Source organism: Canis lupus, chromosome 33, assembly GCF_011100685.1.
Source record: "Canis lupus familiaris isolate Mischka breed German Shepherd chromosome 33, alternate assembly UU_Cfam_GSD_1.0, whole genome shotgun sequence".
In the NCBI taxonomy this organism is placed as follows: domain Eukaryota; kingdom Metazoa; phylum Chordata; class Mammalia; order Carnivora; family Canidae; genus Canis; species Canis lupus.
In genome coordinates, this window is record NC_049254.1 from 24,568,140 (window position 1) to 24,592,244 (window position 24,105).

The 24,105-nt window shown below is 44.5% G+C and overlaps 1 protein-coding gene across 1 annotated transcript in view; it reads right to left on the reverse strand.

Annotated features, from left to right (window-relative positions):
- FSTL1 (follistatin like 1) overlaps positions 1-19,932 on the reverse strand; it is a 52,722-nt gene extending 32,790 nt beyond the window's left edge. Inside the window, exons 1-2 of the mRNA XM_038582959.1 lie at positions 19,762-19,932; positions 19,601-19,657 (exon numbers count right to left, since the gene is read on the reverse strand). Of these exons, the coding sequence (XP_038438887.1) occupies positions 19,601-19,657 (57 nt within the window). The 5' untranslated portion in view covers positions 19,762-19,932. The remainder of the gene's footprint in view (positions 1-19,600; positions 19,658-19,761) is intronic.
- Between the last annotated feature and the right edge of the window lie 4,173 nt (positions 19,933-24,105).

Consider the following 24,105-nt stretch of genomic DNA (forward strand, 5'->3'; position numbering starts at 1 on the left):
ACACTTCAGGCACAAATTAATCTGTATTTCCTTACCACTGCCCAAAGTGGAATTGGACAAAACCTATCTCTAAGCAAGTAACTGAGCAACAAATACCAGACATCAAGTTGGATGCTGGGGACTCAAGGAAGAATAAAGCACAGTCCACATCCCTAAGCTGTGGACAGTTTAGTTGAGGAGTTGAGGCGATGGGGCACAAATACAAATACATGGAATTTCATTGACTGACTGACTGAGAGGGAGAAGGGGTAGGAGGAGCAGAGGGAGAGGGAGAGAGAGAATTCCAAGCAAGCTCTAAGCCCAGCACCACGGAGCCCGATGAGGGGCTCAATCTCGTGACCCCAAGATCATGACCTGAGCCAAAATCAAAAGTCCGGTGCTTAACTGACTGAGCCACCCAGGCGCCCCAATACATGTAATTTTAAATAACGACACAGTCTAATAGGCAAAAATTCAAGACAATGTAGCTAAATGTGATTTGCGGTTAAGTGACAAGTGTCTAAAGCGGCACTGTCCAATAGCAATATATCAGTCTCGCAGAGGACTTGAAAATTTCTGGTAAAGTTCTAGAAAGTCAAAAGAAGCAATTATTTTAAAAATTTGTTTTACATAAGCCAATATAGTCCAAATATTACCATTTCAGCTTGTAACCAATAGCACTGGTGAGGCGTATTACATGGTGTTTTCATAGTAAGTATTTGACACCTGGCATGCATTTAATACACCGAAAAAAAAAATACAGCACATCTTAATGAAACTAGCCACACTGCAAGAACTCAATGTCCACCTGTGGCTCGTGGTTTTTCCTACTGAACAGCCCAGCTCTAATAAGTTCTGAGTGCTGACGTATTACTGAGGGCTGAATTGAGGAGGAGAGTTTAAGTAGAAAGGATAAGACTTTCTTGAACCAGGAACGTCTTATAAGCGGTGTATATAATTGAAGTCAACAGATATTTGAACAGCTCAGTAAGGCAGCACGCTGGGCTGCATCTGGGACCAGCATACCGAAGTAATGAAGATCTAGTCCCCTGAAAACAGGCAGGCGTCGTGGGCACTTAAGCCTAATTCTGGCTCTGCTTTTAATGCCTTTGGACAAGTCACCCTCTAGTCTCCCCTAGAAGATAAAATATGTGCCACCTCCTTTAGTACTTTGTATGGCTTATCTCATAAAACAATAAGGGGCTAATTAAACTACATATTCTAAAACTTCTCTTAACTATTTAAAATTTTTTTTCTTTCTTTCTTCCTTTTTTTTTTCCCATAAACGTCCATGGACAAATTTGGCAATGCAGTGGATATTTTTCAAACCTTTTTTTTTTTTTTTTTTTTGGTTTCTTGGCTCAACTGCCACACTCTTTTTGCTGCCAAGTTTCAATATTACACACACACACACACACACACACACACTTTTAGTGCCTTGAGATTAAAGTCAATGAAAATATGCACATTCTATTCTTTTTGAGACATTCCTGCCTTGCATTCTTTCCTTGGAGCAGTTGGGAAGCCACAGCTGGGGGGAAGGAGCAGTAAAACCCACTGGGGCTGGCCAATCAGGCCTTATCTGACTGAGTCAGGAGACCCACCAATGAGAGACTGCCAGATATTCTGCTCCACTGTAGTAAAACTCTCTATTTTTGCAAAGACTAAGATCCTGTGAGACCTTCAAACTGTACCAACAATGCACAAAGACCTCTTTTTCTGTTCAATTTGCTTTCCCCCAAGGACTACCTTAGAAACTCTACACAAAAACATAGCATAGTTGCTACAGATAATCATTTGCAGTAAAAACACTTCCTAAGTATTATGTAGCTGTTTAATTCTCAAAGCCCTATTCTTTATTTTTAATTGATTAAACACTAGAGAAATGCCACATATTTAACTGCTTTTGGTTATCCTGACTCCACTGAAAAGTGGAGCAAAATGCTACGGAAGTCAACAAACTGGCCTATCGGTCAAGTAAGGGAGTTTAGAGAATAAGACTGCAGGTAAGTAAGGGTGTCTGCTCCCTAAGACCCCACCCACTGCTGATCACTGTGCCATCTGTGGACCCTTCCCCAGGATATCTCTGAGACCTAATGTGCAAGTCCAAGGGATATGTTTTTGCCCATCGGAGTTGCCATTCAAATGAACAGGAGACAGAGCAAGGGCAGAAAGGATGCCCAAAAATAAAGGTCTCCGTGAAATGTGATGTCTGACGACAAAGTGACCAAAGGCTCTGAGGCAAAGAATCACTGACAACAGAATTTAACTTAATGCTTTATTTTATATTCCTTGGGATATTAGCTTACTCTGGAACGATGCCCACTTAAATTAGAATTGCTGTTCATGGAAGAAAAGCAAACAAATATTTACTATTTAGTATGCCTCTGCTTAAATTGCAACTTCACCTGGAGCTGAGAGAATCAGAATCCAGGTGCGAGACTAAGCAAGCCCACATTACTACCATGTCCAAGGTTAAGCAAGGTGTTGATAGGCAAATGCTATCAACATTTGTGCCAGGTACACAAATACTTGGAGAATCTAACACAGAGAACAAAGATTATATGGGCAGGAGACTCTGCATCTCCTCATATTACATACGAGACATTTGGATTCATTAATTAACCCATTTGACCAGGGGATCAAGTCAACAAATATTTGCTGAGCACCGAGTATGTGCTAAGCTCAGGTCTAGGTGCTGAGGATTCGTTGGTGAATGAGATGGAGAAGGGCTATATCTAGAAGTACATATTCTAGAGAGAGGAGAGTGAAAATAAACACAATTAACAAGATCATTTCAAGAGTGTGATGTACATTAGAATAACACAGCATATGCCTGACAGAGAAATCTGGGAGAGGCGACGCCACTTAGACTGAATGAGGGAATGCTCTCTTGAGCTGAGACCTAAGGATGAAAGGAGCAGTTCAGACAGTGGGAAGAAAAATGCAAAGGCTGTGACACACAGCTAAATGTTATGTTCCCAAACAGAAAAAGACTAGCGTGGCTGTGACATAGGGTCTAGGAGGGAGGATGGTGAGAAGTCAGTTGGAAAAAGCAGGCAAAGGCATGTAGGGATCCCTGGGTGGCGCAGTGGTTTGGCGCCTGCCTTTGGCCCAGGGCGCGATCCTGGAGACCCAGGATCGAATCCCACATCGGGCTCCCGGTGCATGGAGCCTGCTTCTCCCTCTGCCTATGTCTCTGCCTCTCTCTCTCTCTCTGTGACTATCATAAAAAAAAAAAAAAAAAAAAGGCATGCAGCGTCTTATATGCACTGGGAAGAACTTTGTATTCTATTCTTAATGAAACGGGGAACACTGGAGGAGAGGGATGTGATCAGATATGTGTTTTACAAAGATTACTCAGGCTGCTGTGCAGAGAAGTAGATGGACAGAGGCAAGAAGGAGAACGGGGTGAGGAGGCTACTACAGCTACTACAGCTACTACAGCTAGGAGGCTACTACAATCGTCCGGTGCAAAAGGATGGTGGCTTAGACAAGGGTGGTGGAGATGGAGACTGAGAAGAGGTGATATATTCTCACAGTAGAGCCAACAGGACTTGCTCATGGAACAGGAATGGATAGGAAAAGTGAAAACACAAAAGGAAGATTCCTGGGTATTCTGAGTTGACAACAACAACAAAAAAAACCACCCAGGCAGTCCTTGGTAGGTATGGACGTGGCCGTGCCAATGGTCTGGTATGGAGTCAGTCCCAGAAGGATCTTCCCTTGGACTGGCCTTAAGTCCCATACCTCCTCGATGAAACTGTGTTAGTTTAGGAAGTGAGCTCAGCAAGTCCACTAAGACCCGAGGTCAGATGTAAATAGACTCTGCTTATGAAAGTCCAACTCATGTTCCCAACTGTTCCACAGAATACAGCACTGAAGTAATTACAGTATTTTTGGAAATGGTGCCCTACAGTGAAAGGTCTGGGAAACACTGCTTATAATACTCTCCTCCTATAGAAGAAAAGAAATAATGCACACGAACATTGTCAAGTTGTAAAAAAAATCCTGCAGCTAAAGAACGACTTAACCTAGCACATACATCAACACCACTCATTATAGTTTGAGAAACACAGGTCTAGGCTCTGTAGGTTTCTCCCTGTAGTTTTACTGTCCCCTGGAATTCAAGCAAAAACAAGAGTAGCTACTATTTACTGAGCACTTGCCTTGTGCAAGGTACTGTAGGTCAACATTTCCCTTGCCAGTCACACTGTATACAGGTGCCATTTTAAAATATAGCTTTTAGGGATCCCGGGTGGTGCAGCAGTTTGGCGCCTGCCTTTGGCCCAGGGCACGATCCTGGAGACCCGGGATCGAATCCCACGGCGGGCTCCCGGTGCATGGAGCCTGCTTCTCCCTCTGCCTATGTCTCTGCCTCTCTCTCTCTCTCTCTGTGTGTGTGACTATCATAAATAAAAATTAAAAAAAAAATAAAATATAGCTTTTACATTAACATTTGTCCTCAGGAGTTTTGCTTTAAGGACCATGCGTTCACATAGCAAAAGCAGACATATATTCTCTGATCATATAGATCAGCAGTGTTCATTCATAATATTTCCTCATGCTGTGCTTTATCTTAAGCCAGAAATTCTTCTCTTTATCGTCCCATCTTCACTTACCCCACTACAATTAAGAGGGAGAATTTCTCGCTCTCATCACTGCCTCTCTCTTCCTTCAGGCTTCCTCTTCACTAGTTTCCTTCTTCCTATTCATTCTACTTATTTCTAAGACAAGGACCATTTGGGGACAGTTCACATGCTCTGAACACCCTTAGGCTTAGAATTCCCTACTTTCTGTCTCTCTCTCAAAGAAAATGTCATGGCTTTCAGAATATGGCTGTTGTCACATCTAAAACCCTCAGATTGGTAATCTGGAACGCATAAACTATCTGGGAGACAGACACTGTCCCCTCCAAATACACACCCCTCCCCCCCCACTTCACCAACCTCAGCAGAGAGACTTTTTTCCTGGAGTTAAACACTAGATCACTGGGGAATGAGGAGGTCTCTACATTCCGGCTACTGTAACATGAGTCATTATGGCTACTAAGTGACAATGCTATTTCTTTTCCACAAGGGAAAATAATTGTAGCATTACCTAGAAAAATAACCCAATCACCAACTGAAATATAGCCACTGGGGAAGATCAATCACAGCTTGCTCTAATCCACCAGCCATCCTATGATCCAACTTAAGCAGGAAATGAACAGCCTTCTATTTGATCAAATTTGTAAACAGAAATTAGAGGGAAAACACAATGACCTAGCTCTAAAATGACCAACAGAGTAAGATCAACAATCCTCAGCATTAGGTTGTTCTTAGAGGATTTCACATCTTCATGGTTTCCTTATTTTTGTCTAGGTAAAGGGAATGCCTACATAAGGCATGTGACCAAAACAAACAAACAAACAAACAAACAAAACCCCAACTTTTATAGCTTCTTATTATCCAGGTTGTATTGTACATGTTTTTTCTTTAATTTTTTTTACCGAAGTGTAATTCACAAATTATTAGTTTCAGGTGTACATCATAGTGATTTGGTATTTTTGTGCATTACAAAATAATCCCTACAATAAGTCTCATTAACCTTATATGTTCTTTTGCAAAAAACAAAAACACAAAGGCTGCTGCCCAGTTGTATCTCTCAGAGATAAAGCTATTAAATTAGCAATTGTCCTTTAAAGCAATATGGCCCATAAGTCTTTTGGAAATTTGTTAAGAAATAAGTCTGCAGGGATGCCTGGGTGGCTCAGTGGGATCGAGTCCCACATTGGGCTCCCTGCAGGGAGCCTGCTTCTCCCTCTGCCTGTGTCTGTGCCTCTCTCTGTGTATCTCTCATGAATAAATACATAAAATCTTTAAAAAAAAAAAAAAAAAGAAGTCTGCAGTGAGTACTGTATTATACCCAACATTTAGCAAAAACTTCAATGTCTGGCCTCTTTACTCAAAACATTTCCCAATGCCATTCTCCCTTCTAGTCCCTTCCTCCCAAGAAAGGAAATTGAGAAACCTGTAATGAATTCATACCTGAAGTAAGTGTCCTTGTGCTGGGGCTTTCTTTGATCATTAGCCAGCCCTTAGGGCCATGCAGAAAATTATGCTTCTGTTAAACATGATGCAGACACCAATTAATGCATAAAGTGGAAGGCTTTAGCCTCAAAACTAAATAGCTAAACCAGGAAGTCTGCTTCTCTGCATGTGGCTGTTGACAAAGCCAAGGTCACACAGGATAAGAAAAGAAAGAAAACAGAAAATGCCAAGGACAGAAGACTAGAGGAGGAGTGGGGGAACAAAGCACAAATGGACACATTCCTGAATGATTTTTAGGACTCCTAGGGGAAGCCAACTCAATTTCTGCCTTCTGACATAGACCTCAGCCTGCCCCCAATCAGTTGTAGCATTGTAATGATAGCATAGAGTGAAGACCAAGGATAAAGATGCCCTTGGACGAATGAGGCTGTTCTGAGCATTTGTGATATCTGCCTGCATCCCAAAGCAGACTTTCGTCAGCTGAGGCAGGCCATCCTAGAAAACCCTACCTGAATCCTCCTGATAAGGACCTTGTCCTTGAAGGGAACTCGGGTATGTCTGAGTCGGTGCTCAGTTCAATAGCTTTTAGCTGCTCTAAGAGAAACTCCACACTTTATCAATTTCTTACTAAACTTTAGATGTGCCAAGTATCCTCATGAGAGTCACCAAAAGTTTTTCTGTCTTGGAGTTCTTTATCTATTTTATTTTTCTGTGGTGCAAATATGCCACAAACTTGGGTCCTTCTCCATAACTGAAACTAGCCTATCCCTAACCCTAACAGAAATGAGCAGGACTTGTGAGCGATGAGATTTGAAAGGAAAACATTCCCCTTATTTTTGGAATGAGGTAGGAAATGAATGAATGAACAAATGAATAACACATTGATTACATTAATGTTCATTAACCAGCAAGCTTCACATCCACAAAAAAAAAAAAAAAAAAACAAAAAAACAAAAAAACAAGAAGCCCTCCTCATCACTATTTTCTATGGGCCTTGGTTCAGAAAGGAATCAGGACAGTATAATGGAGGTCAAATACTAAACTAAATTACAACCGTCCCATTAAGGGAAATTTAATAACATACATGCTTCTTTTCATTAGTTCCAATGGGAATTTGGGGGTTTTTTTGTGAGGGAAGTATTTTGGAACTATATGTAGACAGTCCTATTCTCCAAGTAGTGAAATATAACTCAATTAAGTAATGTCAATTAAGTCCATTAAATAGTGAAATTTATGTGTGTTTGTGTATATAGCCCATTGTGGGGCACAGCCAATTTTAATTCGATTCTGACACTGAATGAGTAGACTTATTAGGAAAGCCACTGGTAACACTCGGCTCCCCCCACCCCCACGCAGAACCGATAAAGTAGCATACTGGGCTTATCTAGCAGGATTTAGGAATTGAAGTACAGTTAAGGTACTAAGCATGGAAGCAGGACTAAAGCATCTGTGTTGGCCTCTGTTTCCTTACTGAGTTCATCCTCGCAGGTCATTTGATTTACCTGCTGAGGTCAAGGCCAAAGAGCAGTGCCCTCAGCTGTAAAGGCCCTGATTTGGAGAAGGGCATGGGGACCAGGGCAGCAACTTCATCAACACCTGCTCAGGAAACTCAGGATCCTGGTCCCAGGCCAGGCAGCATGGTGAGAAGAAGGCAAGACGTGTTCCAGAGAAGAAAATTAGGGTCCACACAGCATTTCCAGACAACTATTTTTGTAAGCCATTTCAATACTGCATCATTATTTTTAAATGAACATTTACAAAGACTAGAAGAAAATTTTGTTTGTTGGTTGGTCCGTTTAATAAGCTCAATAAAAGCTCAAGTTGCACACTTTAGAATTCTGAGTTGTCTTCCTTTTAAAACATTCTTTGCTCCTCCCCAAGGAGAGCCAGCAGTCTTCATTTCTTGCCTGGTGCTGTTGGGCGGCTGGTTTCTGAAGTGGGAAATCAAGTGATTCCTTTCTATAGAGTAAACAGCATTTGGGATTCTCGGGCATGGACTGCTTGGGGGCCACATGCTGTACTCTTTATATTGCACTCAGTACGCACAGGAGGAAGTAAGAGACACAAAAGGCCTGCTGCTTGTAGTGACTCTTTTTGTCCCATTCCAGAGCCAGCTTCTCTTTCCAAACTGTTCCTCCTTGGGCCACCAGTTAAGACAAGAGCTGGTCACATATCTTAACTCCCCTAAGAACCTTTCGACAATCCAACCTCAAATGTCTGCCTCCTCGCCTAGGGACAGGATTTGTGGGCTGGGTTCTAGAGCTCACCTGCTCTAACCCCCAAATTCTGCAGACGAGGGATCTGGTGACTTGCCCAAATTCATACCAGCAGTGGAAGGCACGAGGCTCACGACCTGGGTGCCACCGCCTGGCGTGAGTGATTCACTCCAGGCCGTCCCCGGCCAGTAAGAGGAGGCTGGTCTGAAGCCGGCACACGCCAGCAGCAATCTCTGGAAGCTCGGCCACAGCTTCGGCCAGCACTGCTGGCACTGCCGCAGCTCCGAGCCTCGCAGACAGCTAAAGCCTGACAGTCTCATAAATACACTCACCTGCTTGTCATGTGTGCGGCTCAGGCCAGTCCCCCCGAGACAGTCTGAGGCCGGCTCAGAAAACCGGGGAAGTGAGCGAGGAGAGGCAACCCAAGTCGGAGCCACAGAACTGTGTGGATCATGCTAAAAAGGCGCGGTGCCAAGTAGACACTGTCTAGACTTTAACCGGCCCCTCCAGAGGGGGGTGCAGGAGGAGGGGGAGCGGGGCCGGAAAGCCTGCTTGCTTTTTGTTCAGCTAATGCAAACACATGACACAGCCTCTGACAGGCTCCAGGCTGGGAGTTCACTCCGTCTAAGACATTTCTTCCTCGGGGCTGGAATTCAGCTGTGGGCTCAGGGAAACTGTGCTAATCCAGCAGTCAGAGAAGAGGCTGGGAATGCTTTTCCCAGTTCCCAGGGAATCATAGTTCCCAAACTAGGTTGAGTTGGACAACAGCTGAGTAGCACATTTGTGGGTGCAAAAAGGACAGATTTCTAAAATTTCCATTTGTATCATCTTAGCTAAACCCATGAGGAAAACCCACAAAAATACAGAACTGGCTTTTGATGGAGGCCCTGCTACAAAAATTTTGTAAGATTAATGACGTTGATTTAGAAAATGTACAGATGCAGAAATGGCCACCACGGTCCCATAAGCATCACACATCTGAGCGAAAATGTGGGTCTGGGGAGCTCTGCTATCAGTTCGGAAGAATTATCCACTCCTCTGGGTGGACAGACAGCTCTATGCCAGGACACATGGGGTACAGGAGGGAGTCAGCCCCATTTCCTCCTCGGCCAGCTGCACTGGTGCTGAGTTTTAGAGCTGTCTTGCACTTGGTCTTAATCAATGTGGAACAGTTGTGAATGCATCTGAAGGACAAAGAAACTGCCTTAAAATCTCTCCTGAATCACTGACCACAATGCTGCTAGTGCTCTAATGTTAGAGACGCAGCTGAACCTGAACCCAGTTGAGGTAATACCCCCATCTATGGGGTCCACACGGCCAGGCCTGGCCAGGCCTACAGTGTTGCTCTAGGCACTTATACTGATAAGACACGAAGAGCCCTTGTACAGCTTTTGGTTTGGGGTGTTTGTTTGTTTTGTGTCGTTACCCAGAAAAAAATGTTTTTGGTTTGTTTTCAAACCGTAGCTCAGAGAATTCAGTTAGTTACTCAAAATTAGCCCCTCACTAAATAGCAAAACCAGGATGCAAATCCAGACTTCAACTCTCAAAGCAATTGCTCTGCGTCCTAGGCCCACTGTGTCTTATTTTTGAAAGTGACGTTGAAAACAAACCAAAAACAGTGTAATTTTGAGTAACTAACTGAATTCTCTGAGCTACGGTTTCTTCATTGATGAAGAATGAAGATTATAATAACGTCTATCAGGTTGTGAGAATTAAATAAGACCAAGCTTTCTCTCTCCTCCTGCTGTCGTCTGGCTAACCACCACTCATTTCCCAGGATGCAGGCCTCCAAGAGGCCTCCCCAGAACCCCTCGCTTCGTGCTGGCTTAAGGCCCCGGGCCCGCCCTGGCACCTACCCCACTGGATCCCTCTGAGCCTCTGTCTCTGTCTGTCTTCCCCACTGGACTGCAGGATTCTTGGGAACAGGGTCTATGTCTTAACCAGCACTAACTCAGTGCCTGACGGAGAACAGGCTTGTGATACTTTTCACTTTTGTTCCTCGAGTTAACTTTGTACCTTTGTGAAATTTTACTTTGTCCCAGATGGGTGAAGCAAAATACTGCATGCAAACTTTGTGCAGCTTTCTCTCTGAGTAAGATGTGAACCTGGTGGTCTGTGGATGTTCTGACAGCTGCTGATGCAGCTCGAACACTACAAGATGACTTCTCTGTAATGGTGGAGGAGGGAGAGGAGACATAAAAGGAGACACAGGAAGCTAGAAGGGAAGGATGCTGGGGAGAGTAAAGAGTGACACGGGGAGCAATAATGATCCAGCTCTGGGGCTTGGGATCAGTGACCATATAGGCTGCCATCAGGGCTGGCTGCCAGACACAGCAGAGCCAGCAGAGGACTCAAGGTTTGTATGCAAAACACCTAGAGCGTTGCCTTGGTTCCCAAAGGGACAAATCCCAGCCTGCTCCAGGAATACTTCCCTACCCTGTCTTTGAGAGTAGGTATTTATTTTTCAAGCAACGAAAGCAAAGAGTTCTATTCCTTTGCCTGATCCTATTTTCCAAGCCCCAAATTTAGAATTTGTGGCCCAGTAACAGGTGTGTGCTACAGGGACTATAGTAAGAATACACGAAAATGACCATCCCATAAAAAATCCAAGATATCTCTTGGCCACCTTCACATGTAAGGAGAGACATAGGGGAGAGAAAAACTGAATGTGGAAAAAAGAATTCCAGGAGCTTTAGTCTCTCTTTTCTCTGCTTTTCCTCTTCTTCCCTTTCTACCTTCAGGGAGAACCTGTGCTGGTTGGCACAGCCCACTGCCTGTGCACAGAAGGTGCTCAAAGAATACCTAGTTCTTTTCCTGCAGGAATGATAGGGTTGTGGCTTCACAGGGGAAACACTATCTCGAAGTTTGAAAGCAAGATTGGCTCAGTAAAAGCAAGGGTTCTGATACAAATTCTGGGTGTCAAAGCATCCTGAAATAGATATCCTAGTTGTCTTTTAAAAAGAAGACGATTCTTAATCTCTGGAGAGCATAAAAGGGCAAGGAGAGTTTCCTGCAAGACATGGGTGTGCGTACACACCCTCCATCTCCATCCCCACCGGCCCCCCAGGGTTTTGGAGCTCTTCCAACAAATAGATGCCACAAGAATGATGATCATAACTAACACTGCATTCTATGTGCTGAGCTACTCTTCCAACTGCTTTACGTGTAGAGCTTTTTCAATTCTCACAGCTTACCTCATGGAGTAAATACTCCATAGTAAGCCCATTTTATAGATGAGGATACAGATCCAGAGAGGTTAAGTAACTTCCCCCAACTCACAGGGCTAGTATCGGCAGTGGTAGGATTTGAATTTAGGTAATTTAGCTTCAAGGTCCAGCCCTATACCGTTATGTTAGAATTCCTCTCAAGAATAAATCAGTAAACGAAATACAGTGACAACCTGAACCAGCACACAGGTGTACAAATATAGATGATGCCTAGTGGATGTTAGTATGTAAATTGAGGATTCTCTTATTGAAATCATTACAGAGTCGAAAACATTCTTTGTTAGTGCCTTATAGGGGCTGATAAGGGGCATTTTATGTCTTGTTTGGTTCCATGAATAGCGGAAAACTTTTCCATTATCTAATCGGATAGACAGGCAGAGAGATGGCCACTGTTCCCATTTAACAGATGAGGAAAGTGAGTTCATGGAGGTTAAGGAACTTGCACAAGGTCTCATATCTAAACAAGGGCAAAATTCACACCCAGACCATTACCCAAAACCCTTGCTCAGAGATGTGGCTAGAGGCAGAGAAGGACTCTGAAGTCAAGGACTCTCATTATTTTATAATGTGCTTCTTAATGAGGAGGTATTGTAGCAGGGCCAGCATCAGAGATAAGACTTGGAAATACCCAGATACGCAAACAAGAGAAGAGAATGAAGAGAGGGACTTCGTAAAGGCTTGAGTGACGTAAACATGGGAAGCAAGAGACAACCATCAGCACTCCAGCAACGGACACAATTTCCACGCAGAGAGCTGCCACCTACTGGATGGGCCAATCAGGGGGTCAGGCTGTAAATGGCCCCAACTCCAGTGGAGCCTCTCAAGTTCTGAGAAGGTGTCCATCCCACTGCTGCATTTCACGGTTTTCCGGGCTGGCGGCAAGAGGTGAGGAAGGGGTGGTAATTTCTGTGAAAGCCATAAGTCTGGCCCCTAAATATGGTCAGGTCCATTTGAGCTGAACAGCAGCTATGGTAACAGCAATTCCTTCAGAACATGGTATTGCCTTGTAGTTCCACACTGTTCTCAATAGCAACATATGTGTAAAGAGACTGGCATAATGCCTGGCACTTGTGTAGATCAATAAATTACCCTCATTTACTATCCTTGAACGATAGAATGAAAGACTGTGGGGAAAAGACTAATTTTACCTCAGACACAAAAATTTTAAGTCTTGAGCAAGATAAAAAGACGGAGAGGCAGTTTCCTTATACCAATTCAAGCCAATAACCCATGACACACAAACGTATAAATCAGGGCCTGCAACATGTCATGGCTTTTGCCATGTGTCACATGACTTGTTTGGGCAACAGTTAAGCTGGTCAAAAATAGTGTCCGGATTATTCAGGGAACATTTTAAGGGTCATAAATTCAGACTTAATCCTGGGAATAGCTTATTGGTGACGGCTTCCAAATGAGCACATAAAAAGTCTGTGAAGAGATTTCATGGAAATCCTCCAACCACAGCAGAAAATGCAGATTTATAGGATATATTTTGTACTCCAACTACCCAAAGAGCTTTCTATTAGCAAGTTATTGCCAGATGGCTGCTAATGCAGGGGCTGTTATCTATGACAGCAGCAGCGCGTAGAGCCTTAGCAAGAACAACTGTTTACTCCATCAGAACAGCCAAGAAAATTCTCATTATCATATTCTTGTTGATGGCCAACATTAGAGGGTTTGGCTCACTTTTAGATGTTCGAATTTGCCTAGAGAAGTTAAAAGCTTGGGCCAGGAATAAAGTGCTGGGTGTTTTTTTGGTTGACATTTTCATCTATTCACTACCCTAGTCATACCACTTAACGCCCCAAGTTTTCTTTGTTTCACATAGTCCCGAACTCTGCCTTCTAATCACCTTACTTTTGCTAAAAGATACACCAGTGTTTGTCAGATTGGATTGATGTTTCCAGAAGGAATGGCAAATATCTTTTATCTCACATACAGACTAACTAATTGCTAGTGATTGAGGATTTTCAGCCCTTCTCCAGACTCAGGAGGACAGAATTCTAGGATTGATTAGCAATGTCTCTCATGGGTAAGAGAGAGGGCAGTAGTGACACGCATGCCATGTTTGTATCATTGCTGCAGCCATTTGTGTCCCAGGGTTGTGAGATACTTATTTTTATTGCCTACAGTGTCTAGTAGGCTCACCCCATCTACATCTGTCGATTGATAATTTCTCTGAAAGGAGGGATGAAGGGGTTGATTTATCTTTAGGTGGTGGTGGGATTATGGTTAATTTTACTCTTTCCTCTAGTCTTTTCTATATTCTGTAAGCTTTTCATGAGCATATTTTTTTAATATTTTATCAGAAAATAACTCAATTTAAAAAATTTAAATAGAATAGCATATATTAGGAGGGTAAATTCCTCCTAAAAAATGAAAGGGGGTCACAAGAATCCTCAAGATGGATTTTAAGACATTTTGTTATACTTCTCTGTAAGTTTGTACACAGTTGTGAAGATAATGCACAGAGTAGAGGGTGTTCTGCTTTTCAAATGAAATCAATCATTTGTCAGAACTTTAAAAATTTTTGTAAACACGACTTTTAGTGGCACGTATTGTTGTTAACTCTTAACTCTTCTCCTGTTGTTGGATACGCAGATTTTAAGTTTTTAGCTATCATAAATAATATAATGGACATCTTATACAGTCCCTCTGAAAGTAATAATGGCCAGGGCAAAGCGGTCAAAAAGCATTATTTGAGTTTCTTTCCTTGATTTAGTTTCTCACTGTAGATTTTATTGAGCCCTGGAATATCCATCTGCAAAATAGCCAAGTCAGGCTCCCCCAAAGCTGATCCAAAGTCTGCTAAAATGGATTCATGTCAATAAAGACTGTATTTAACTGTGTTTGTTGTATGTTTTCTACTAGAAGCACAGTTAACTACAAACTGCAATGCTTACAGTAATATCAAAATTGTAATTATCATATGGAGAGGGTTAATTTGCCTTTTCATTAGTTACTAAAGATTTATTGTTAAAACATGAATTAAAAGCTTGCCGAATATTACTAGTGCCAGACGCGAAGAGATTGGACTAATTAAATCATAATCTTTGAGTGATAAAATGTAACTCTCATCATATCTACTCCTCACTCTTCTCATTGGAACTGTTTACACACACCATGAGTTCACAGCCTACTCTCTGCACCAAACTCCCTCAGTCTTGATTGCGTGGTGACTACACGGGTGTATCCACATGTGAAAGTTCACCGAGCTGTACCTTAAGGATTTGTGCACTGTACTAATGTAAAAGAAACATTAAAAATCAAGGGAAGACCTATGTTAATGTGAAAAAAGCAATAATTATAATAGTACAGATACTTGTTCATCATGTAATTATAATAATATTACAGCTGCCATGGTTTAAAGCATCTGGCCCATCATTAGATTGTAAGCAACCTGAGGGCAGAGACCATGCCTTGCACTTCATGCATGACTCTGCCTTGTGCGTAGGGCATGCTCAGCCCCTGGCAGGGACACCACCTGATGGGCCCTGTGAAGAGAAGGCCTGTGCTGTTAATGACTCACTCCTAGGGAGAGCACCCACGCCAAGTCACAGGCAGAAGACAACACCTTAGCAAAAATTATGCATTTGACCTGCATGACATTAATCACCTGGCTTACAAAATGAATCCATCTCAGTGTAAGGTTTTTTCCAATCCTCTAAGAGCTGGTATCATTATGTTAATTCTATTGGTGGCTGCTAGAAATTTTGTCTTGATGTCCAGGTATTTGAAGAGGAGTACGAAAGCGACACTGACATTTTCAATTCATGCTATGTGACCACTGGTATTTATAGTTCATTCTTTACTTTTTCTGGTTTCCTAGAAACACATCTTTCCAACTCACTGACTTTGAAGACTTTATTTTCTTCTCCAGGACATTACATCCATCATAGCCCATGACCCTCGATCTCCTCCCCAACTAGCTCCTTTGAGCTTGAGAACGGACTCTTGCTTTCTGTCACCCAATCCAGAGACTTCTATGGGAATTGTTAATAGGTCCTCTTTCTACATCTCCAGCTGCCAGGGCCTTAGTCTGTAGGGTGCCTACCTATCTGTTCTGGCTATTCTGCAGAGTCCTTGCTATGTTTTAACATTCTAATTTCCAACAATGGTCTTTAGAATCACATCTAGTAGTTTATCAGCCAATTGATAAATAAACAAGATATTATCCTAGTGGTTAATGTACAAGATGGATATTAAAATCCTATTTCTGCTGCAGCTCCAAGAAGTCAGAGGATGTGGGTCAGACTCTAAGTTTCCCCGAATCCACCATTAGAATAATTCTAAAGGACATAAAGGAGATCCCACATCAGCCAATAAAATCCCTATTGGTTGATTAACTTGGACGTTGATAATAGGGTGTAAATGAGAAATCTGGCTTCAGAGGGACAATGACCTAATAATCTTCTCATCTAGCTGTGTAATTGTTATTACTCTTGTTACTGTTGTCTTAAGTGATGCACTCACAGTTCGTGGGTCAAGTTTTTCCTTACTGGAATGAGTGCTCTGATCTGTGAATCAGTTCCCTGCATATGCAACTTATCATGGTGAATTTATAGACCTGGAATGCCGGCAATCAGAGTGCTATAGCAGAGACAACCACCAAGGGAGAGTGGAAGTGTGCTTGGGTGCTTGCCAAGGTTCTTTCAGAAGCAGGCAGATGGGCCATAGGGTCCCCTTCAGCCTGCCATGTTAGAATGGACTTGGATTCTCCTACTGAGACTCAAGGGCACATGCTCCAAGGCCTGACTGTCACTTTCCTAGCCTCCGTCAACACCTCACTGGGCTGCAGTAATTCTCAGTGGGAGGGGCATGGGTGAAGGAGAATGAACAAGCCCACACAGCGCCCTCCTGACTGAATCTAGAAAAGGGGTAGCCCTGTTGTTAGTTGAAGCACTCCCTCAAGCTACTGCCACCCATACAGATGCTAACACATGTTCTTCAACAGATTTGTGCCACACTCCCCCGACACCCACTCTCAAGCATAGACTGTGAGGGGCCTCGGAGTGAGCTCAGGTGGGTGGAGCAGAATTCTGTGGGAGGCTGCCAGAAGGCAAGCATTGGTGGTAAGAGTATTAAGACAAAGAGGAAGTAAGAGAGAGAGGAAGCAATCAAAAAGGCAAGTAGTGCCAAGTAACTAAGAGACCATGGAAAACATTCAAAATATAACACTTTCCTTAATGAGATTTGTTAATAGTTTCTTGAAGCTAACCGAACAGGATTTACAGACTGGCATTAATAACGATGACAACCACCTTTTCCCAAGCTTGAGACACCTCTGATTCTGGAGGTCTACTATTGCAAAGGCTTGGCTCCTTCCAGTATCAACATGATTTGTCAGGGAATCACATTTTTTAAAAAAACATGTTGAGTTGAATACTTGTATTAAACCAAAAAGCACCAGGAAAACTAAGTTTATGTTCTAAATTTCAATTTTTAAAGAAATCCAACAATATTTGTACATTAGCCCTAAAGTCTACTAATGTGGATTCGTATCGATAAAGGCTGTAAACATCATTATTTGGCTTTGCCGTATGTTCTTACGGTTAGCAAGGAAGAAAAAATTCTATTGCAAGCACAATTACAAGATAAAAGGCTTAAAATGATATTCAATTTGCTAGGGCTAATTTACCTTTTCATTAAGAATTAAAGATATATTATTATTAAACACCAATTAAAAACTTGCCCTGTGTTACTCAGGCCAGACATCAAGAGACTGGGTTTATTAAAAGATAATCCTGGGGGCACCTGGGCAGCTCAGTCGGTTAAGTGTTCAATTCTTGGTTTCAGCTCAGTTCATGATCTTGTGGTGGTGAGGTTGAGCCCCGAGTCTGGCTCTGCACTCAGCACAGGGTCTGCTTCAGATTCTCTCTCCCTCTCCTTCCCACTTACTCTTCCCATCTCTCTCAAATAAATAAATAAAATCTTAAAAAAAAAAAAAAAAAAGGATAATCCTTAATAACTGAAGCCATGAAATGTAACCTGGATCATACCTATTCCTCCTCACTCTTCAGGTACCCTGAGTTCCAAGCCTACTTTCTGCACCAACTCTCAGTTTTCATGCCTCAGCACCTCTTGATTTTGTCTGAGAATTTGGTGGGAGTACTCTCTGCTCTTCCACCTGAAGCAGGAAATTGCTGCTGGGGGAGCTTCCTATGAGAGCAGAACTTTTCCCTGCAATGCTGATAGGGGCGAGGGGTGTGGTACGGACTGCCTAGAATAGATCCTGGGCCTTGGGTCCCACAGCCTTGGGCCTACAAACTCATGGTGTGGAAACCAATAGCCTCCTACCTCACATCTGCATTCCAGTCCGCTGAGTGATTTCACACACTAGCTGGCAATTCCTAAGCCTACCATAAAACCAACCGGGGATTCACCTCATCCATCACTGGACTGTGGCTGCCTTTTGAGGGCCACAGCAGGGATGGAAGGGTGTTCCTTAGCCAGGGCTAAATCAGCCAGTGAAGAGATCCTCTCTCAAATTCAAACCCTGGAAAACAAAACGCAGGAGAAGCAGATCTGCAGTTCAAGATGGGCCCCAAACATTGAGGGAGCTCGATTCAGGTCCTTCTTCACTAGCTGTGTGACTTTGGGCAGGTTACCTAATCCCATAAACCTGTTTCCTTCTCTGTAAAACGGGGATAACAAAACTGACCTTATAGGGTTGGGGAAGATTTAAAAGAAATGATCCACGCAATCCAATGTCTTCTATGTAAGAAGCGCACCAAATGTGAACTCCTTCTGTGGGACAGCGGTTAAGAACCTGGGGTATGATGCCAGACTATTTGGGTTCAGATCCCTATCCCTACCACTGAACAGCTTAGGGCACTGGATCAATTATGTAACCTCTGACTCAGTTTCCCCATCATTAAAATGAGGTTTATCACAACATAAAGTACATAAACACTAGCTATTTTGAAAATTTCATAGTGAGCCTGTGTTTCCAGTGCAACCAGTAGTATAGTAGTGAATTAAGTGAGAGTTTATGTATCAATGAGGTGAGTAAGAGAAGTGTATTTTTTTTTTTTTTTAACTCAGGAAGACCTTGCAGGCTTTTATGATTTTTTTTTTTTCTGGGCAGAGTCAAGCTGTGATGCAAAGGGTGGGGCTAAACTGTAATATGAAGAAAAAAAAACTAAAGAGGGAGAATAACCACCCACCAGGGAGCTATTTCTTTTGTAATGTACATTCCATTTCTTCTCCCTCATGCTTTTTAATTCCTTCCACATTTCCTGCCATAATTATCAAATGTTTGGTTTCTGACCTCACTCTTCTGGAGACTGGAGCCCAGGGAATTTGGAATTGTTTATTTTCTGTCCATAAACCTTTGAGTTAATGGAGGGGCTTGTGAGTGCAGGGTTTGTTGGTTTGTTTGTAGTGTCTCAGGAAGGTCACTGAAGTTGAAAGGAAAACATTACCCCCCCATAAAAAAAAAAAAAAAGCGCTGAAATACTTTGGAAACGCAGAGCCCCCCAAAGAGCAGAGCAATGGACCTCTTAACACTTGCGCAACGCTGGATTAAGGGGAAACTGAGATGTTTAAAAGGCTGTTATATGGCCCTGATAGGAACACAAGATCCGAGGGCACTTTACAAAGGAAGGGAAAAAAAAATTCTGGGACTCATAATCTTACTTTATAAAAAAAAAAAAAAGAAAAAGAAGAAAGAAAGAAAAGAAAAGAAAAGAAAAGAAAAGAAAAGAAAAGAAAAAAGAAAAAGCATTCCGCCCTAAAGAAGAATCTCCCCACCACCACCCTCTTCCCCCCTCCTTTCCCCAGAGGGGTCAGCCTGGGAAGCAAAAAGCCCCCAACTATTCTCGATTTCCTCTTAAGTCAAGGAAAGAACTGCAAGGCGCCTTTTTGGACTCGGCTGCGGCCCGCCCCGTCTCCCCCTCCCGCCCTCCCTCCACCCCCGCCGCCGCGGGGCTCCCGCTTGGGGCCCCAACTACTTTTCCCGACCCGGAGGTCGGAGTTTCGCAAGTAGCATTTCTGCTCGCAGCGCCCCCTCGCCCCACGCCGGGAAACTCCCAGTCCCAGCCCGGGGTGTGGGGCGGGATGGGGCGGGATGGGGGGGGGTCCCCGGGGCGCCCTCCCCCGCGGGGCGCCGCAGCCCGACCTCCCACCTCCGCGGCCGCTCCCCTACCTCGGCGTGGACCCAGGCGACCGCCACCAGCGCCAGCGCGAGCCAACGTGTCCACATCTGCGGAAGACAGAGCAGCCAGGCTGAAGGCGCCGGCCCCCCCGCCCCCCGGGAAACTTCGCGGGGTCCCGCAGGCCGCCCCCGCCCCGCGCGCCCGCGCTCACCGTGGTCCCGTCCCGGGGTCTCCGGAGGGCGCGGGCCAGGGCGGCTGCGGCGAGCTCGGGGGACGCTGGCAGCTCCGCGGCGCGGCAGCCTCCGAGGAAAGCCGACCTGCGCTCGCCGCCCCTTAAGACCCCTCCTTCCCGACTGCCGGCCCCCCAGCTCCTCCCCGTCTCCTCCCCCTTCTGCAGCAGCGGCCTCCCCGCCCCTCGCTCTGGGGAGCCCGCGTGCGTCCTGGCGCCGCCCCATCGCCTTGTGCTCGGGCCCCCGGGACGTGCAGGCGGAGGGGGAGGGGGAGGGGAGGGGAGGGGAGGGGAGGGGGGGCAGGGCGCCCCCCCGCGGCTGGTGGCTGCAGAGCCCGCGGCGCCGGAACCCGGGCGTCCGCGCCCAGCGAGCGCGAGGAGGAGCGCGCAGGGCCCGGAACGCCAGCCCGCGCGCCGCTTGCACCGCGAGCCTCCTGGGGGACAGGTGGGAGCCGGACCCCTCTGCCGAGAAGGTCTGGACCCCGGCGTTCGCCTGCACCCTCACCCCGTCCTTCCCCGAGGTCCGGGAGCGGAGGCCCCCTCCTCCCTTCGTGCTCCCCCCTCCTCCCCATCACCTGTGCCCTTGCTCCCACCCTTGTCATCCCAGGTGCGCTCCCGTCCCGGCTTCCCGTCTGCACCGGTGTCACCCCAGGGGCCCTCAAACCTACGCTGCCTCTGAAGGTGTGAACTCCCCGAAGCCCTCGCAGCGGCTCGTGCCTGGGGTCCCCGGTGCTGAGAACTGTCCACGTGGCAGCTCAGATTTAACAGCCCCGCCCGCCCACCTGGGTCGGGGGACGCCATCAGAACGGTCCCCCCCACTTCCCAGATCCTGCTGTCACTTTTCTGGCACTTTTCCCCTGTGAGGGAAAAGTCACTCACCGCCACTCCCATTTCCACCTCGGTAGTAGGCCAGAGCTCCATCCTTCCTCACTCGGGGATTCTGGAAACCACCTCTGGTTGCTTTCCAGCCCCGGGCGCTCTTCCCCTAAGTCTCCACTGCACCCGTCGTTTCTCTACCTGATTTAGACACTGTCTTCTCAGGCTCTTCCCCCTCCCCTGGTGCAGCGCTCTTCTTCCACGTGCATCCAGTCTCTCCAACTTTCTTGAAAGTCTTCCATTACTGGGGCCAACCTCTTTATCTAACTGTACTTCAAGCACTTAATAGACTCCCTTTGCTCAAGTCAGGCCAGTGTTGTCATTGTCCTCGGAACTTTTCATATTCATTGGTTTGTCGAGTGCCTACTGTTGTGGATTTTAGGGGGTTCCAGAGAGCACCCATATTCCCCACGCAGGTTCACAGTCCATTGGGATAGCAGCTGGAGTGCGGCTGATGGAAAGGAAAATCTCAGCTTTGTTCCGGGCTGGCCCTGGAAGGGGGGCCTTGGCTTTAGATCTGCGAGGACAGCGGACCTGCAGGTACTCCACCCCAGAATAAATAAAAGAAGACCTGCTCAATGGCTCTTGTGGTACCTAACAGCCCCAAGCGGAACTGGACAATTTGCTGTGTAACATTGGGAAGCCGGGACTGCCCCTCTATCCCCTAAGACTGATGGAGGGCTGGAGATGCAGAGGGACCTCTTTGGTAAAAATCTGCTTTTGTAAAATTGACTGCAGTTTTACAGTTTCTGGAAAAGCAGAAAACACATGATTTCTAGGGCAGGCGAGCTCCCCAAACTTGAGGAGTAAGAGCGACACATATTTAGTTCCTCTTTCAAGCTCACCAAACAACTAATTCCTGCTTCCTTGATACGGAAAAAACAGAAGTATGGAATAGATGTCCTCCCTGCCCTCTGTCCCAGTCTCTGTGCTAGGATTGAAGGGAAATGTGATGTATATAAGGCTTTGCTCCTGCCCTCTATAGCTCACAATACTTTTTATCCCTCACACTTGAGCTGCATTTCCTCAGAATCTGGCATGATCTCCTGTCTTCTCTTCTTCCTTGTGTCTGTTCAAAGTCTGTCTTTCTCTCTCCAGGACACAAATGAAGTTTCTTTGCTTTTCTAGCACCATTTCTGACAGCAACTTGGCATAGTGGAAAGCTCATGAGGTTTGAGGTCTAACAAACCTGGCTTTCAGTGTGCTCACTACCACTTACTAGCTGTGTGACCTTCATTAAATTACTTAAGTTCTCTGAACCTAGGTTTCTGCATCTGACAGATAGCAATGATAATGCCCTACAGAGGGTTGTGAAATGTAGATGTGGTAGGTTATAGAAAGTGCTGGGCCAGTAGTAGACATCTATAAATGGTAGCCATAATTTCATTGACCTGCTTTGCATCTGAGTTGCAGTTGATATTCTGTACTAGGTACTATAGAGCCATTCAACATGTCTATTTTACTTAATTATCATAACAAATCAAAAGGCATTTTTTTAATTGCTTCCATTTTCCAGATAAGGAAACTGAAGCTCAGAATAATTTGGATACCTGTCCAAGGTTAACAGTTGACTATACAGCCTTACAACTTGGCTTTTAATTGCATATTGTTATAAGATGTTTAACACTTGTTCACATAGTTTTTGTTCTTGATTCTCTGGCTAGATTTTAAGATGCTTAGGACATAAACAGTTTTTCCCCCCTTGTATCTTCTTTCTATGTTTGGGGCATGAGCAATCAATTTGATTTTATCAAAATTACAGACTCCTCTTCAGTCAAGGGCACCATAGAAAAAAATGATAGATTAGGAGATACTCAATATCTTTTTTTTTAATTATTTATTTATTTTTTCATGAAAGACACACACACACACACACACACACACACACACACACACAAAGACAGAGAGAGGCAGAGACATAGGCAGAGAGAAGCAGGCTCTATGCAGGGAGCCCGATGTGGGACTCGATCCTGGGACTCCAGGATCCCACCCTAGGCCAAAGGCAGACACTCAACTGCTGAGCCACCCAGGGGTCCCTCAATATCTTTTTTTAAAAGATTTTATTTATTTATTCATGAGAGACACACAGAGAGAGAGAGAGAAGCAGAGACAGAGGCAAAGGGAGAAGCTGGCTCCATGCAGGAAACCTGATGTGGAACTCGATCCCAGGACCCCAGGATCACACCCTGGGCCGAAGGCAAACACTCAACCCCTGAGCCACCCAGGGATCCCTGGGAGATACTCAATATCTAAAACTGACATGGAACTCTTAGTAAGTGCAATAGAAGTGTGACTCCTGGAAATCAGTAAGAAAAAGACTGGAAATGCAATAGAAAAATGGTCAAAGGTATGAACAGGCAGTTCCCCCAATAAAGGAGTCCCAAGTGACCAACAAGTGGAGAAAGGATGTTCAAAATCACTGTTATTTAAACTGCACAACAATCCTATGAAATCAGTATTATTTTATTACCTCCATTTTACAAGTAAGGAAATTGAGACATAGAGAGTTTAGGTAGTTTGTCCAAGGTTATATACTAAATGGTAAATATTGCTTTATAATCATCGCAGAGGCAAAAATTAGACAGACAATGCTAAGTGTTAGTATTTGGGTAGTGCAGTCTTTGTGTATTGCTGTGATTAAGAGCATGGATTTAGAAGCCAGATTGTTGGTAGTAAATCTTGGCTTAACTACTTACTATGTAACCATGGGCAAGCTACGTACCCTCTCTGCATCTCCGTTTCTTCACTTGTGAAGTGGGGATAATAATAGTACTGATTCCATAGGGTAAGGTTATTGTACAGATCAAATGTGCATATGTAAATTACTTTTAATAGTGCCTCGTACCTAAGCTTATAATTATTGTATGATACTAAGGGAGTGATTCAATAGAAGGTCCTTGCAGGTACTAATGATAATTCTGTGCTACAGAATGGTTAATGTGACTCTCTGCAATAAACAAAAAAGCAAAACAGATAACGGTAACAAAACAAACTGCATAAAGGAGTTGACAGTTTTAACAGTGAGGAAGTTTTTTGGTTGCAGGTAATAGAGAAGCTGACTTAAGTAAATGGTACTTATTGGCCACATAGCTGGGAGATCCAGGAGGTACATTTGGCTTCAGGAAAGACTTCATCCAGGAACTCAACTAAGGTCACCAAGGACCCAGTTTCTTGCTATCTCTTACCTTTATCTGAAACAATCTTATTTCACCCCTGGGTTTCACATAATGGCTTCTGGAAGTTTCCAGTCTATGCTCTGAGGGTGAGCAATTGGCTGTAGTGCTGGCCTCCTCATGCCCTTGGACCACACCATCTGGATGAAGGAGAGAGCCTCTTTTGGGAGCTGCTACAAAAGTCCTAGGATTTTTTTTTTAAGATTTTATTTATTTATTTATGAGAGACACAGAGAAAGAGAGAGGCAGACACATAAGAAGAGGGAGAAGCAGGTTC